Here is a 17,500-nt window from a genome sequence, read left to right as displayed (position 1 = left end):
CTGTCTCTGTGGCTCTGTCTCTGTGTGTGTGGCTACCTGTCTCTGTCTCTGTGTGTGGCTAACTGTCTCTGTCTCTGTGTGTGTGGCTACCTGTCTCTGTCTCTGTGTGTGTGGCTAACTGTCTCTGTCTTTGTGTGTGTCTACCTGTCTCTGTGTGTGTGGCTACCTGTCTCTGTCTCTGTGTGTGTGGCTGCCTGTCTCTGTGTGTGGCTACCTGTCTCTGTGTGTGTGGCTACCTGTCTCTGTGTGTGTGTGGCTAACTGTCTCTGTCTCTGTGTGTGTGGCTACCTGTCTCTGTCTCTGTGTGTGTGGCTAACTGTCTGTGTGGCTACCTGTCTCTGTGTGTGTGTGGCTGTCTCTGTCTCCTGTCTCTGTCTCTGTGTGTGTGGCTACCTGTCTCTGTGTGTGGCTACCTGTCTCTGTGTGTGTGGCTACCTGTCTCTGTGTGTGTGGCTACCTGTCTCTGTGTGTGTGGCTACCTGTCTCTGTGTGTGTGGCTACCTGTCTCTGTGTGTGTGTGTGTGGCTACCTGTCTCTGTCTGTGTGTGTGGCTACCTGTCTCTGTGTGTGTGGCTACCTGTCTCTGTGTGTGTGTGGCTGTGTGTGTGTGTGTGGTCTACTTGCTGTCTCTGTCTGTGTGTGTGTGTGGCTACCTGTCTCTGTGTGTGTGTGGCTACCTGTCTCTGTGTGTGTGTGTCTGTGTGTGTGTCTCACCTCCCCAGTATCTTGCTGACACATCCGTGACTGACCCGGAGCTGTCGAGAGATATCACAGGGGCGGACCCCTTGGTGAGCCAGCTCTACGATTCGTGTTCGCACCACATCTGGGAGGGGCCTGCCGTTCACGAACACGCCTCCTAACTGATTCACCCCTCCATGTCCTGGGAGGGGGGAGAGAGAGGGGCGGAGGTGAGAGAGAGACCACATCTGGGAGAGAGAGAGATGTCCTGGGAGAGAGAGAGGAGAGAGAGAGAGAGAGAGAGAGAGAGAGAGAGGGAGAGAGAGAGAGGAGAGAGAGAGAGAGAGAGAGAGAGAGAGACAGACAGAGAGAGAGAGACAGAGAGAGAGAGAGGGAGAGAGAGAGAGAGAGAGGGAGAGAGAGACGGAGAGAGAGAGAGAGAGAGAGAGAGAGAGACAGAGAGACAGAGAGAGAGAGACAGAGAGAGACATAGAGAGAGAGAGAGAGAGAGAGAGAGAGAGAGAGAGAGAGAGAGAGAGAGAGAGAGAGAGAGAGAGGAGAGAGAGAGAGAGAGAGAGAGAGAGAGAGAGAGAGAGACGGAGAGATGGAGAGAGAGAGACAGAGAGACAGAGAGACAGAGAGAGAGAGAGAGAGAGAGACAGAGAGAGAGAGAGAGACAGAGAGAGAGAGAGAGAGAGAGGGAGACGGAGAGACGGAGAGAGAGAGACAGAGAGACAGAGAGAGAGAGAGAGAGAGAGAGAGAGAGAGAGAGAGAGAGAGAGAGAGAGAGAGAGAGAGAGAGAGAGAGAGAGAGAGAGAGAGAGACAGAGAGAGGGAAAGAGAGACGAGAGAGAGACAGAGAGAGAGAGAGAGAGAGAGAGAGAGAGAGACAGAGAGAGACAGAGAGAGACAGAGAGAGAGAGAGACAGAGAGCGAGAGAGACAGAGAGAGAGAGAGAGAGAGAGAGAGAGGGAGTGGGGGGAGATACTTCATCAACCAATCAAACTGTAAATGTAACACAGCGTTTATTCCCTGGATATAAAAAGAGCACATAGAGAGACAACATAGATATCTACAGTATATATTCAACAATCACTATGACAACATAGATATCTACAGTATATATTCAACAATCACCATGACAACATAGATATCTACAGTATATATTCAACAATCACCATGACAACATAGATATCTACAGTATATATTCAACAATCACCATGACAACATAGATATCTACAGTATATATTCAACAATATCATGACAACATAGTATATATTCAACAATCACCATGACTACATAGATATCTACAGTATATATTCAACAATCACCATGACAACATAGATATCTACAGTATATATTCAACAACTACTCTACTACTTCTACTACTTTCCAAGATGGCGTAGCAGTAACTCGTCCTGTCGTATCGTCTCTCTGTAAATATCGTCTCTTTTTCGTTTTAGATATTTTAGATATGTTTTTCTTCGCATATCTTTAAAAACATTTTGCTAAACCTAAGCTTCCAAATACTCTTCTGCAACCCGCCAATGTAGCTACTTTTCCTAAAGTAGTTATATTTACTTCGAAACCGAAACCGGAACCCTTCAACTGAAGCTAGCCAGCTATGCTAGCGGTCTTCAGCTAACCTTTAGCTCGGAAAGCTCTCGCCAGTTCGAACAACGCGACGCTAACCAGAGCATAACGGACCTATTTATTTTTTTATATTTTTTTTAATTTTTTTTTACCCCCGGATTCCCACCACAAACGGAACATTCTTCAGCTGGATCTTCACAACTAGCTATCGAGCTAAACAGCAACCCTGGTTGATTACTCCTGGCTAGCGTTTCCACCCACGTAGCTTGAAGCTAGCCTGGCCAGAGCTCCTAGCATACTCCTGGGCTTCTATACCCGGATCCACGACCGGTCTATCGATGTCACCGCATGAAGAGGAATAAACAGACTCACCCCATCGCAACGTCCTCCAAAGGCTAACTCACTAGCCCTCGCTATCTCCTTGCTTGCTAACTCGGCAGGCTAACTGCTAGCTTGTTTAGCTTGTTTAGCCCAGAACACACCCAAGAACCTCCAGAAGCTAACCAGCTAGCTACAAGCTATTTAGCTACCAGCTAGCTAGCTACAAGCTACTTAGTCATTTTTAGTTTTCTTAACCTGGATAACACTCGCCAGCCCAGCCCCCCTGCCCCTGGACTCTGATCACTTGGCTACATAGCTGTTTTAGTTCACTATGGAGCCCCTAGTCCCACTCCTCATACCCCTGATACCTCCTTTGTCCCTCCTCCAACATATGCGGTGACCTCACCCATTACAACCAGCATGTCCAGAGATAAAACCTCTCTCATCTTCACCCAGTGCCTGGGCTTACCTCCGCCATACCCGCACCCCACCATACCCCTGTCTGCGCATTATGCCCTGAATATATTCTACCATGCCCAGAAACCTGCTCCTCTAATTCTCTGTCCCCAACGCTCTAGGCGACCAGTTTTGATAGCACTTAGCCGCACCCTCATACTACTCCTTCTCTGTTCCGCGGGTGATGTGGAGGTAAACCCAGGCCCCGCATGTCCCCAGGCACCCTCATTTGTTGACTTCTGTGATCGAAAAAGCCTTGGTTTCATGCATGTCAACATCAGAAGCCTCCTCCCTAAGTTTGTTTTACTCACTGCTTTAGCACACTCTGCTAACCCTGATGTCCTTGCCGTGTCTGAATCCTGGCTCAGGAAGGCCACCAAAAATTCAGAGATTTCCATACCCAACTATAACATCTTCCGTCAAGATAGAACTGCTAAAGGGGGAGGAGTTGAAGTCTACTGCAGAGATAGCCTGCAAAGTAATGTCATACTTTCCAGGTCCATACCCAAACAGTTCAAACTACTAATTCTGAAAATTACTCTCTCCAGAAATAAGTCTCTCACTGTTGCCGCCTGCTACCGACCCCCCTCAGCTCCCAGCTGTGCCCTGGACACCATTTGTGAATTGATTGCCCCCCATCTAGCTTCAGAGTTTGTTCTGTTAGGTGACCTAAACTGGGATATGCTTAACACCCCGGCAGTCCTACAATCTAAGCTAGATGCCCTCAATCTCACACAAATCATCAAAGAACCCACCAGGTACAACCCTAACTCTGTAAGCAAGGGCACCCTCATAGACGTCATCCTGACCAACCAGCCCTCCAAATACACCTCCGCTGTCTTCAACCAGGATCTCAGCAACCACTGCCTCATTGCCTGTATCCGCTACGGTGCCGCAGTCAAACGACCACCCCTCATCACTGTCAAACGCTCCCTAAAACACTTCTGTGAGCAGGCCTTTCTAATCGACCGGGCCCGGGTATCCTGGAAGGACATTGAACTCATCCCGTCAGTTGAGGATGCCTGGTCATTCTTTAAGAGTAACTTCCTCACCATTTTAGATAAGCATGCTCCGTTCAAAAAATGCAGAACTAAGAACAGATACAGCCCTTGGTTCACTCCAGACCTGACTGCCCTCGACCAGCACAAAAACATCCTGTGGCGGACTGCAATAGCATCAAACAGTCCCCGCGATATGCAACTGTTCAGGGAAGTCAGGAACCAATACACGCAGTCAGTCAGGAAAGCTAAGGCCAGCTTCTTCAGGCAGAAGTTTGCATCCTGTAGCTCCAACTCCAAAAAGTTCTGGGACACTGTGAAGTCCATGGAGAACAAGAGCACCCCCTCCCAGCTGCCCACTGCACTGAGGCTAGGGAACACGGTCACCACCGACAAATCCATGATTATCGAAAACTTCAACAAGCATTTCTCAACGGCTGGCCATGCCTTCCGCCTGGCTACTCCTACCTCGGCCAACAGCCCCGGACCCCCCGCAGCTCCTCGCCCAAGCCTCTCCAGGTTCTCCTTTACCCAAATCCAGATAGCAGATGTTCTGAAAGAGCTGCAAAACCTGGACCCGTATAAATCAGCTGGGCTTGACAATCTGGACCCTCTATTTCTGAAATTATCCGCCGCCATTGTCGCAACCCCTATTACCAGCCTGTTCAACCTCTCTTTCATATCGTCTGAGATCCCCAAGGACTGGAAAGCTGCCGTAGTCATCCCCCTCTTCAAAGGGGGTGACACCCTGGACCCAAACTGTTACAGACCTATATCCATCCTGCCCTGCCTATCTAAGGTCTTCGAAAGCCAAGTCAACAAACAGGTGACTGACCATCTCGAATCCCACCGTACCTTCTCCGCTATGCAATCCGGTTTCCGAGCCGGTCACGGGTGCACCTCAGCCACACTCAAGGTACTAAACGACATCATAACCGCCATCGATAAAAGACAGTACTGTGCAGCCGTCTTCATCGACCTTGCCAAGGCTTTCGACTCTGTCAATCACCATATTCTTATCGGCAGACTCAGTAGCCTCGGTTTTTCGGATGACTGCCTTGCCTGGTTCACCAATTACTTTGCAGACAGAGTTCAGTGTGTCAAATCGGAGGGCATGTTGTCCGGTCCTCTGGCAGTCTCTATGGGGGTGCCACAGGGTTCAATTCTCGGGCCGACTCTTTTCTCTGTATATATCAATGATGTTGCTCTTGCTGCGGGCGATTCCCTGATCCACCTCTACGCAGACGACACCATTGTATACACTTTCGGCCCGTCATTGGACACTGTGCTATCTAACCTCCAATCGAGCTTCAATGCCATACAACACTCCTTCCGTGGCCTCCAACTGCTCTTAAACGCTAGTAAAACCAAATGCATGCTTTTCAACCGATCGCTGCCTGCACCGGCATGCCCGACTAGCATCACCACACTGGATGGCTCCGACCTTGAATATGTGGACACCTATAAGTACCTAGGTGTCTGGCTAGACTGCAAACTCTCCTTCCAGACCCATATCAAACATCTCCAATCGAAAATCAAATCAAGAATCGGCTTTCTATTCCGCAACAAAGCCTCCTTCACTCACGCTGCCAAGCTTGCCCTAGTAAAGCTGACTATCCTACCGATCCTCGACTTCGGCGACGTCATCTACAAAATTGCTTCCAACACTCTACTCAGCAAACTGGATGCAGTTTATCACAGTGCCATCCGTTTTGTCACTAAAGCACCTTATACTACCCACCACTGCGACTTGTATGCTATAGTCGGCTGGCCCTCGCTACATATTCGTCGCCAGACCCACTGGCTTCAGGTCATCTACAAGGCCATGCTAGGCAAAGCTCCGCCTTATCTCAGCTCACTGGTCACGATGGCAACACCCATCCGTAGCACGCGCTCCAGCAGGTGTATCTCATTGATCATCCCTAAAGCCAACACCTCATTCGGCCGCCTTTCGTTCCAGTACTCTGCTGCCTGTGACTGGAACGAATTGCAAAAATCGCTGAAGTTGGAGACTTTTATCTCCCTCACCAACTTCAAACATCAGCTATCTGAGCAGCTAACCGATCGCTGCAGCTGTACATAATCTATTGGTAAATAGCACACCCATTTTCACCTACCTCATCCCCACAGTTTTTATTTATTTACTTTTCTGCTCTTTTGCACACTAATATCTCTACCTGTACATGATCATCTGATCATTTATCACCCCAGTGTTAATCTGCAATATTGTAATTATTCGCCTACCACCTCATGCCTTTTGCACACATTGTATATAGACTCCCCCTTTTTTTCTCTGTGTTATTGACTTGTTAATTGTTTACTCCATGTGTAACTCTGTGTTGTCTGTTCACACTGCTATGCTTTATCTTGGCCAGGTCGCAGTTGCAAATAAGAACTTGTTCTCAACTAGCCTACCTGGTTAAATAAAGGTGAAATAAAAAAATAAAAAATAAAAAAAAACAATCACCATGACAACATAGATATCTACAGTCTATATTCAACAATCACGTAGACAACAGGACACTATTCTGTGGCAGGTAGTCTAGTGGTTAGAGTGTTGGACTGGTAACCGAAAGGTTGCTGGATCGAATCCCAGAGTTGACAAGGTAAAAATCTGTTGTTCTGCCCCCTGAACAAGACAGTTAATCCACCATTCCCCCGTAGGCCGTCATTGTAAATAAGAATGTGTTCTTTAACTGACTTAACTAGTTAAAACAAGGTTAAATAAAAGATCACCATGCCAACAGTTAACTATTCATAGTGCACACACATCAACAATCACCATGACAACAGAACCATATTCATAGTGCACACACATCATCAATCACCATGACAACAGAACCATATTCATACTGCACACACATCAACAATCACCATGACAACAGAACCCCATTCATACGTCACACACACATCAACAATCACCATGACAACAGAACCCCATTCATACGTCACACACACATCAACAATCACCATGACAACAGAACCCCATTCATACGTCACACACACATCAACAATCACCATGACAACAGAACCCCATTCATACGTCACACTCACATCAACAATCACCATGACAACAGAACCCTATTCATACTGCACTCACATCAACAATCACCATGACAACAGAACCCCATTCATACTGCACACACATCAACAATCACCATGACAACAGAACCCTATTCATACTGCACACACATCAACAATCACCATGACAACAGAACCCCATTCATACTGCACACACATCAACAATCACCATGACAACAGAACCCCATTCATACGTCACACTCACATCAACAATCACCATGACAACAGAACCCCATTCATACTGCACTCACATCAACAATCACCATGACAACAGAACCCTATTCATACTGCACTCACATCAACAATCACCATGACAACAGAACCCCATTCATACTGCACACACATCAACAATCCCCATGACAACAGAACCCCATTCATACTGCACACACATCAACAATCCCCATGACAACAGAACCCCATTCATACTGCACTCACATCAACAATCCCCATGACAACAGAACCCCATTCATACTGCACTCACATCAACAATCACCATGACAACAGAACCCCATTCATACTGCACACACATCAACAATCCCCATGACAACAGAACCCTATTCATACTGCACACACATCAACAATCCCCATGACAACAGAACCCCATTCATACTGCACACACATCAACAATCACCATGACAACAGAACCCATTCATACTTCATACTGCACACACATCAACAATCACCATGACAACAGAACCCTATTCATACTGCACACACATCAACAATCACCATGACAACAGAACCCTATTCATACTGCACACACATCAACAATCACCATGACAACAGAACCCCATTCATACTGCACACACATCAACAATCACCATGACAACAGAACCCCATTCATACGTCACACTCACATCAACAATCACCATGACAACAGAACCCCATTCATACTGCACTCACATCAACAATCACCATGACAACAGAACCCCATTCATACTGCACACACATCAACAATCCCCATGACAACAGAACCCCATTCATACTGCACACACATCAACAATCCCCATGACAACAGAACCCCATTCATACTGCACTCACATCAACAATCCCCATGACAACAGAACCCCATTCATACTGCACTCACATCAACAATCACCATGACAACAGAACCCCATTCATACTGCACACACATCAACAATCACCATGACAACAGAACCCTATTCATACTGCACACACATCAACAATCACCATGACAACAGAACCCTATTCATACTGCACACACATCAACAATCACCATGACAACAGAACCCTATTCATACTGCACACACATCAACAATCACCATGACAACAGAACCCCATTCATACGTCACACTCACATCAACAATCACCATGACAACAGAACCCTATTCATACTGCACTCACATCAACAATCACCATGACAACAGAACCCCATTCATACTGCACACACATCAACAATCCCCATGACAACAGAACCCCATTCATACTGCACACACATCAACAATCACCATGACAACAGAACCATATTCATAGCCTGGTTCCACTCTAGGTTTCAACAATCACCATGACAACAGAACCCCATTCACACCTGCACTGCTTGCTATTGGGGGTTTTAGGCTTTTCTGTACAGCACTTTGAGATGAACTGGCTTTATAAATACATTTTATAATTGGTTCATTGCTACAGAACTGGTACTGAACTGGTTTATAATTGGCTCATTGCTACAGAACTGGTTTATAATTGGCTCATTGCTACAGAACTGGTTTATAATTGGCTCATTGCTACAGAACTGGTTTATAATTGGCTCATTGCTACAGAACTGGTTTATAATTGGCTCATTGCTACAGAACTGGTTTATAATTGGCTCATTGCTACAGAACTGGTTTATAATTGGCTCATTGCTACAGAACTGGTTTATAATTGGCTCATTGCTACAGAACTGGTTTATAATTGGCTCATTGCTACAGAACTGGTTTATAATTGGCTCATTGCTACAGAACTGGTTTATAATTGGCTCATTGCTACAGAACTGGTTTATAATTGGCTCATTGCTACAGAACTGGTTTATAATTGGCTCATTGCTACAGAACTGGTTTATAATTGGCTCATTGCTACAGAACTGGTTTATAATTGGCTCATTGCTACAGAACTGGTTTATAATGGGCTCATTGCTACAGAACTGGTTTATAATTGGCTCATTGCTACAGAACTGGTTTATAATTGGCTCATTGCTACAGAACTGGTTTATAATTGGCTCATTGCTACAGAACTGGTTTATAATTGGCTCATTGCTACAGAACTGGTTTATAATTGGCTCATTGCTACAGAACTGGTTTATAATTGGCTCATTGCTACTGAACTGGTTTATAATTGGCTCATTGCTACTGAACTGGTTTATAATGATCTCATTGCTACAGAACTGGTTTATAATTGGCTCATTGCTACAGAACTGGTTTATAATTGGCTCATTGCTACAGAACTGGTTTATAATTGGCTCATTGCTACAGAACTGGTTTATAATTGGTTCATGTGGCAGAGGGTTACATTCTATAAGTCAAGGTAATAAAATATCAGAGCGGTAGATCTCTGCTTGCATTTTGACTCAGAGAAGTGACCTTGACTCGGAAAAGGTTGGTGATCACTGTTGTAGACGAATTGAGGCTGTTCTGAGGTGCTAGGAAGGTGTTCTTAATGTCTCCGACACTCAGTGTACTCCTACGATAGCTTCTCTCCTCCCCCTTCACCCTTCTCTCCCTCCATCTCCTCTCCTCTCTCCATCCAGCTCCTCTCCTCCCTCCTCCCCCTCTCTCCCTCCATCTCCTCTCTCCCCTCGCCCTCCTCCTCCTCTCTCCTCTCTCCCTCCATCTCCTCTCTCCCTCGTCCTCCCCTCTCCTCTCTCCCTTCTCCTCCCCTCTCCTCCCCCCCCTCCTCCTCCCCTCTCCCTCTATCTCCTCTCCATTTATTTATACAGTAACTACAGTATCACTAAGATTTGTCTATATAGCATATATCTTTCTCTCTCTCTCTCTGTCTCTCTCTCTGTTTCTCTCTCTCTACCTCTCTGTCTGTCTCTCTCTCTGTTTCTCTCTCTCTACCTCTCTGTCTGTCTCTCTCTCTGTTTCTCTCTCTCTACCTCTCTCTCTCTCTCTCTGTTTCTCTCTCTGTTTCTCTCTCTCTGTCTCTCTCTGTCTCTCTCTCTGTTTCTCTCTCTCTACCTCTCTGTCTGTCTCTCTCTCTGTTTCTCTCTCTCTACCTCTCTGTCTCTCTCTCTCTCTACCTCTCTCTCTACCTACCCCTCTGTCTCTCTCTGTTTCTCTCTCTCTGTTCTCTCTCTCTACCTCTCTGTCTCTCTCTCTCTGTTTCTCTCTCTCTACCTCTCTGTCTGTCTCTCTCTCTTTCTCTCTCTCTACCTCTCTCTCTCTGTTTCTCTCTCTCTACCTCTCTCTCTACCTCTCTCTCTACCTCTCTATCTCTCTCTCTACCTCTCTCTCTACCTCTCTTTCTCTCTCTCTCTCTAGCCTCTCTCTACCCCCTCTATCTCTCTCTCTACCTCTCTCTCTCACCATCTCTCTCTACCCCCTCTCTCTCTCTCTCTCTCTGTACCTCTCTCTCTACCTCTCTCTCTCTCTCTCTCTCTCTCTCTCTCTCTAGCACCTCTCTCTACCTCTCTCTCTACTCTCTCTCTCTCTCTCTCTCTACTCTACCCCTCTATCTCTCTCTCTACCTCTCTCTCTACTCTCTCTCTCTACCAGGGTCTCTCTATCCTCTCTATTTCTCAGGTTCTCTCTAACTCACTCTCTCTGAGAAGGGTGTGAATAACTCACCACTCTCTCTACCTCTCTTTCTCTCTCTCTCTACCACCTCTATCTCTCTCTCTATGAGAAGGGTGTCTCTGAACTCTCTACATCTCTCTCACACTCTCTCTCTCAGGTTCTCTCTACCCCTCTGAATCTCACCACATCTCTCTCTAACTCTCCTCTCTGTAACTCCTCTCTGTTAACTCCTCAGGTCTGAGAAGGGTCTCTGTACCCAGGTCTCTAGCACCAGGGTTCTCTCTCTAGCACCAGGTTAAGCTGTAACTCCCCTCTGAGAAGCACCAGGGTCAGCTGTAACTCACCCCTCTAGCACCAGGGTCAGCTGTACCCCCTCTGAGCAAGGTCAGGGTCAGCACCAGGTTCAGCTGTGAATACCCCTCTAGCACCAGGGTCAGCTGTACCCCCTCTAGCACCAGGGTCAGCTGTACCCCCTCTAGCACCAGGGTCAGCTGTACTCCCCTCTAGCACCAGGGTCAGCTCACCAGGGTCAGGTTACCCCCTCTAGCACCAGGGTCAGCTGTAACTCCCCAGGTCTAAGCACCAGGGTCAGCTCACCACAGGTTAATGAGAAGGGTACCCCCAGGTTCTAGCACCCAGGGTCAGCTGAATAACTCCCCTCTAGAATAACCAACAGGTTCTCAAATATTGTTAATGAGAAGGGTTGAATAACTCACCACAGGTTAATGAGAAGGGCCTGAATAACTCACCACAGGTTAATGAGAAGGGTGTGAGGAACTCACCACAGGTTAATGAGAAGGGTGTGAATAACACCACAGGTTAATGAGAAGGGTGTGAATAACTCACCACAGGTTAATGAGAAGGGTGTGAATAACTCACCACAGGTTAATGAGAAGGGTGTGAATAACTCACCACAGGTTAATGAGAAGGGTGTGAATAACTCACCACAGGTTAATGAGAAGGGTGTGAATAACTCACCACAGGTTAATGAGAAGGGTGTGAATAACTCACCACAGGTTAATGAGAAGGGTGTGAATAACTCACCACAGGTTAATGAGAAGGGTGTGAATAACTCACCACAGGTTAATGAGAAGGGTGTGAATAACTCACCACAGGTTAATGAGAAGGGTGTGAATAACTCACCACAGGTTAATGAGAAGGGTGTGAATAACTCACCACAGGTTAATGAGAAGGGTGTGATAACTCACCACAGGTTAATGAGAAGGGTGTGAATAACTCACCACAGGTTAATGAGAAGGGTGTGAATAACTCAACAGGTTAATGAGAAGGGTGTGAATAACTCACCACAGGTTAATGAGAAGGGTGTGAATAACTCACCACAGGTTAATGAGAAGGGTGTGAATAACTCACCACAGGTTAATGAGAAGGGTGTGAATAACTCACCACAGGTTAATGAGAAGGGTGTGAATAACTCACCACAGGTTAATGAGAAGGGTGTGAATAACTCACCACAGGTTAATGAGAAGGGTGTGAATAACTCACCACAGGTTAATGAGAAGGGTGTGAATAACTCACCACAGGTTAATGAGAAGGGTGTGAATAACTCACCACAGGTTAATGAGAAGGGTGTGAATAACTCACCACAGGTTAATGAGAAGGGTGTGAATAACTCACCACAGGTTAATGAGAAGGGTGTGAATAACTCACCACAGGTTAATGAGAAGGGTGTGTTTGAAAGGATGCACATAACTCTGCAATGTTGGTAAGGCGTCGGTCTCGTAAACCGAAGACCATTGGTTCAAATCCCATCTGTACCATGTTTTCCAATTTGTAAGTCGCTCTGGATAAGAGCATCTGCTAAATGACTTAAATGTAAATGTGAATGTTGGGTTGTATTGTGAGAGAGTCTCAGTTTTAAATCATTGTCAACACACAGTCTGTGCCTGTATTTAGTTTTCTTGCTAGTGATGGCCGAGAATCCACTCTCACATAGGTACGTGGTTGCAAAGGGCATCAGTGTCTTAACAGCAGGATTTGCCAAGGCAGGATACTCTGAGCAGCAGCCCTAACCAGACATCTGGCAGCGGCTTCTGATTCAATTTTCCCAGAACCGCTTGTTGCAATTTCGATGAGACTCTCTTGTTCAGATATCGGTAAGTGGACTGGAGGCGGGGCATGAAAGAGATAACGAATCCAGTTGTTTGTGTCGTCCGTTTCTGGAAAGTACCTGCGTATTTGTTCACCCAACTCACTCAGGTGCTTCGCTATTTCACATTTGACATTGTCCGTTAAGCTTCAGTTAATTTACACACAAAAAGTCATACAATGATGGAAAGACCTGTGTGTTGTCCTTGTTAACGCAGACAGAGAAGAGCTCCAACTTCTTCATCTTAGCCTCAATTTTGTCCCACACGTTGAGTATAGTCGCAGAGAGTCACTGTAATCCTAGATTCAGATCATTCAGTTGATAAAAAAAACATCACCCAGATGTGGCCAGTCGTGTGAAAAACTCATCATCATCAAGACAAGTGACAATTATGGTCAGTAAAGAAAACTTTGATCTCGTCTCTCAATTTTTTTAAACGTGTCGATACTTTGCCCCTTGATAACCAGCGCACTTCTGTATGTTGTAAAAGCGTTGCATGGTCGCTGCCCATATCATTGGTGCAGAAAATACATTCGTTCAGGGGCCTTGCTTTAACAAAGTTAACCATTTTCACTGTAGAGTCGAAAACATCTTTCAATGGGTCAGGCGTTCCCTTGGCAGCAAGAGCCTCTAGGTGGATGCTGCAGTGACCCAAGAGCCTCTAGGTGGATGCTGCAGTGTACCCAAGAGCCTCTAGGTGGATGCTGCAGTCTACCCAAGAGCCTCTAGGTGGATGCTGCAGTGTACCCAAGAGCCTCTAGGTGGATGCTGCAGTGTACCCAAGAGCCTCTAGGTGGATGCTGCAGTTTACCCAAGAGCCTCTAGGTGGATGCTGCAGTGTACCCAAGAGCCTCTAGGTGGATGCTGCAGTGTGGACCCAAGAGCCTCTAGGTGGATGCTGCAGTGTACCCAAGAGCCTCTAGGTGGATGCCTCTGCAAGAGCCTCTAGGTGGACCCAAGAGCCTCTAGGTGGATGCTGCAGTGTACCCAAGAGCCTCTAGGTGGATGCATGGAGCGTAATTGTTCACCCAACTCACTCAGCTTCAGTTCATTTACACACAAAAAGTCATACAATGATGGAAAGTACCTGCAGTGTACCCAAGAGCCTCTAGGTGGATGCTGCAGTGTACCCAAGAGCCTCTAGGTGGATGCTGCAGTTTACCCAAGAGCCTCTAGGTGGATGCTGCAGTGTACCCAAGAGCCTCTCAGCCTCTAGGTGGAGTGCTACCCAAGAGCCTCTAGGTGGATGCTGCACCCAAGAGCCTCTAGGTGGATGCTGCAGTGTACCCAAGAGCCTCTAGGTGGATGCTGCAGTGTACCCAAGAGCCTCTAGGTGGATGCTGCAGTCTACCCAAGAGCCTCTAGGTGGATGCTGCAGTGTACCCAAGAGCCTCTAGGTGGATGCTGCAGTGTACCCAAGAGCCTCTAGGTGGATGCTGCAGTGTACCCAAGAGCCTCTAGGTGGATGCTGCAGTGTACCCAAGAGCCTCTAGGTGGATGCTGACCACCCAAGAGCCAGGTGGATGCTGCAGTGTACCCAAGAGCCTCTAGGTGGATGCTGCAGTGTACCCAAGAGCCTCTAGGTGGATGCTGCAGTGTAGCCCAGGTGGATGCTGCAGTGTACCCAAGAGCCTCTAGGTGGATGCTGCAGTTACCCAAGAGCCTCTAGGTGGATGCTGCAGTGTACCCAAGAGCCTCTAGGTGGATGCTGCAGTGTACCCAAGAGCCTCTAGGTGGATGCTGCTCAAGAGCCTCTAGGTGGATGCTGCAGTACCCCCAAGAGCCTCTAGGTGGTGGATGCTGCTAGGTGGAGCTCAGTCTACCCAAGAGCCTCTAGGTGGATGCTGCAGTGACCCAAGAGCCTCTAGGTGGATGCTGCAGTCTACCCAAGAGCCTCTAGGTGGATGACCCTGCCTCAGATGCTGCAGTCTACCCAAGATGCTGCTACCCAAGAGCCTCTAGGTGGATGCTGCAGTGACCCAAGAGCCTCTAGGTGGATGCTGCAGTGACCCAAGAGCCTCTAGGTGGATGCTGCAGTGTACCCAAGAGCCTCCCATGAGAGCCTCTAGGTGGATGCTGCAGTGGTGGATGCTGCAGTGACCCAAGAGCCTCTAGGTGGATGCTGCAGTGACCCAAGAGCCTCTAGGTGGATGCTGCAGTGTAGGACATATACCAGGAGCTGTGCCAGGCCCTCCATGTCTGTTGACTCATCCAGATGTAACACATATAATTCATGGGCTTGTATGTGAAGCAGTAATTGTTTCAAAACATCTCCTGCCACGTCACTGATGAAACAGGGTTGTTTGATGAAGACATTGTCTGTGTAGTTTTTTGGGGTCTTTTCCCCCAGCATTGACCCAGCCATATGTGCGGCAACAGGAAGAATGAAGTCCTCCCTCCCCAATAGTATGGGGCTTGTCTGTCCCAGCCAGTCCTCTACAATAGTATGGGGCTTGTCTGTCTCAGCCAGTCCTCTACAATAGTATGGGGCTTGTCTGTCCCAGCCAGTCCTCTACAATAGTATGGGGCTTGCCTGTCCTGGCCTGTCCTCTACAATAGTATGGGGCTTGTCTGTCTCAGCCAGTCCTCTACAATAGTATGGGGCTTGCCTGTCCCAGCCAGTCCTCTACAATAGTATGGGGCTTGTCTGTCCCAGCCAGTCCTCTACAATAGTATGGGGCTTGTCTGTCTCAGCCAGTCCTCTACAATAGTATGGGGCTTGCCTGTCCCAGCCAGTCCTCTACAATAGTATGGGGCTTGTCTGTCCCAGCCAGTCCTCTACAATAGTATGGGGCTTGCCTGTCCTGGCCTGTCCTCTACAATAGTATGGGGCTTGCCTGTCCTAGCCATTCAGTAGCTCCAAAACCACCATAAAGCCAGACTACAGTTTTCAGCTGCACATGGGGACAAAGATCATACTTTTTGGAGAAATGTCCTCTGGTCTGATGAAACAAAAATATAACTGTTTGGCCATAATGACCATTGTTATGTTTGGAGGGAAAAGGGGGAGGCTTGCAAGCAGAAGAACACCATCCCAACCGTGAAGCACGGGGGTGGCAGCATCATGTTGTGGGGGTGCTTTGTTGGAGGAGGGACTGGTGCACTTCATAAAATAGATGGCATCATGAGGAAGGAAAATTATGTGGATATATTGAAGCAACATCTCAAGACATCAGTCAGGAAGTTAAAGCTTGGTCGCAAATGGGTCTTCCAAATGGACAATGACCCCAAGAATACTTCCAAAGTTGTGGTAAAATGGCTTAAGGACAACAAAGTCAAGGTATTGGAGTGGCCATCACAAAGGCCGACCTCAATCCTATAGAACATTTGTGGGCAGAACTGAAAAAAACGTGTGCAAGCAAGGAAGCCTACAAACCTGACTCAGTTACACCAGCTCTGTCAGGAGCAATGGGCCAAAATTCACCCAACTTATTGTGGGAAGCTTGTGGAAGCTTCTGACCCACTGGGAATGTGATGAAAGAAATAAAAGCTGAAATAAATCATTCTCTCTACCATTATTCTCACTTTTCACATTCTTAAAATAAAGTGGGGATCCTAACTGACCTAAGACGGGGAATTTTTACTTGGATTAAATGTCAGGAGTTGTGAAAAACAGAGTTTGGTGTATGTACACTTCCGACTTCAACTCTATTTATATATACAGTGGGGCAAAAAAATATTTAGTCAGCCACCATTTGTGCAAGTTCTCCCACTTAAAAAGATGAGAGAGGCCTGTAATTTTCATCATAGGTACACTATGTATATATTATATATTTAATCACATTTTTATTTGGCTTACCCCCAACGGCATTGCGTGTATCCCTGAGGGTACGCGTTTGAGAAAACCTGCTCCTTGGCAACAGTGTCTAGATGGAATTTACATTTGTGGTCCTGGCAACTGGACCTTTTTATGGAGCACCATTATTTTTGTCTTACTGAGATTTACTGTCAGGGCGACAGAAGCACCAGATCATCAGCAAACAGCAGACATTTGACTTCGGATTCTAGTAGGGTGAGGCCGGGTGCTGCAGACTTTTCTAGTGCCCCGTGCCAATTGGTTGATATATATGTTGAAGAGGGTGGGGCTTAAGCTGCATCCCTGTCTCACCCCACTACCCTGTGTGAAGAAATTTGTTCTATCTATCTATCTATCTATCTATCTATCTATCTATCTATCTATCTCACACACACCCTCCCTCTCCATCCCTCCATCTCACACACACCCTCCCTCTCCATCCATCCCTCCATCCATCCCTGTCTCTCTCTCTCTCTCTCTCTCTCTCTCTCCCGCGCCAATTGGTTGATATATATGTTGAAGAGGGTGGGGCTTAAGCTGCATCCCTGTCTAACCCCACGGCCCTGTGGGAAGAAATCTGTGTGTTTTTGCCAATTTTAACACTTGTTGTTTGTGTTCATGGATGTTATAATGTTGGATGTTTTTTTCAATTTTGTTTGTTTGTCAATTTGGGTGAATACATGGTCTGTCGTACGGTAATTTAGTAAAAAGCCAATTTGATATTTGCTCAGTACAT

General features: G+C 46.9%; 1 protein-coding gene across 1 annotated transcript in view; it reads right to left on the bottom strand.

The window, feature by feature from the left end:
* pax5 (paired box 5) overlaps positions 1–17,500 on the bottom strand; it is a 72,733-nt gene that overhangs the window by 45,076 nt on the left and 10,157 nt on the right. Inside the window, exon 2 of the mRNA XM_046338652.1 lies at positions 715–880. Coding sequence (XP_046194608.1) covers positions 715–880 — 166 coding nt within the window. The remainder of the gene's footprint in view (positions 1–714; positions 881–17,500) is intronic.

The sequence above is a fragment of the Oncorhynchus gorbuscha genome, unplaced genomic scaffold (genome assembly GCF_021184085.1).
Source record: "Oncorhynchus gorbuscha isolate QuinsamMale2020 ecotype Even-year unplaced genomic scaffold, OgorEven_v1.0 Un_scaffold_2074, whole genome shotgun sequence".
Taxonomy (NCBI): domain Eukaryota; kingdom Metazoa; phylum Chordata; class Actinopteri; order Salmoniformes; family Salmonidae; genus Oncorhynchus; species Oncorhynchus gorbuscha.
The sequence above is the reverse complement of the archived record's forward strand: the minus strand, read 5'-3'. Positions and strand labels throughout refer to the sequence as shown.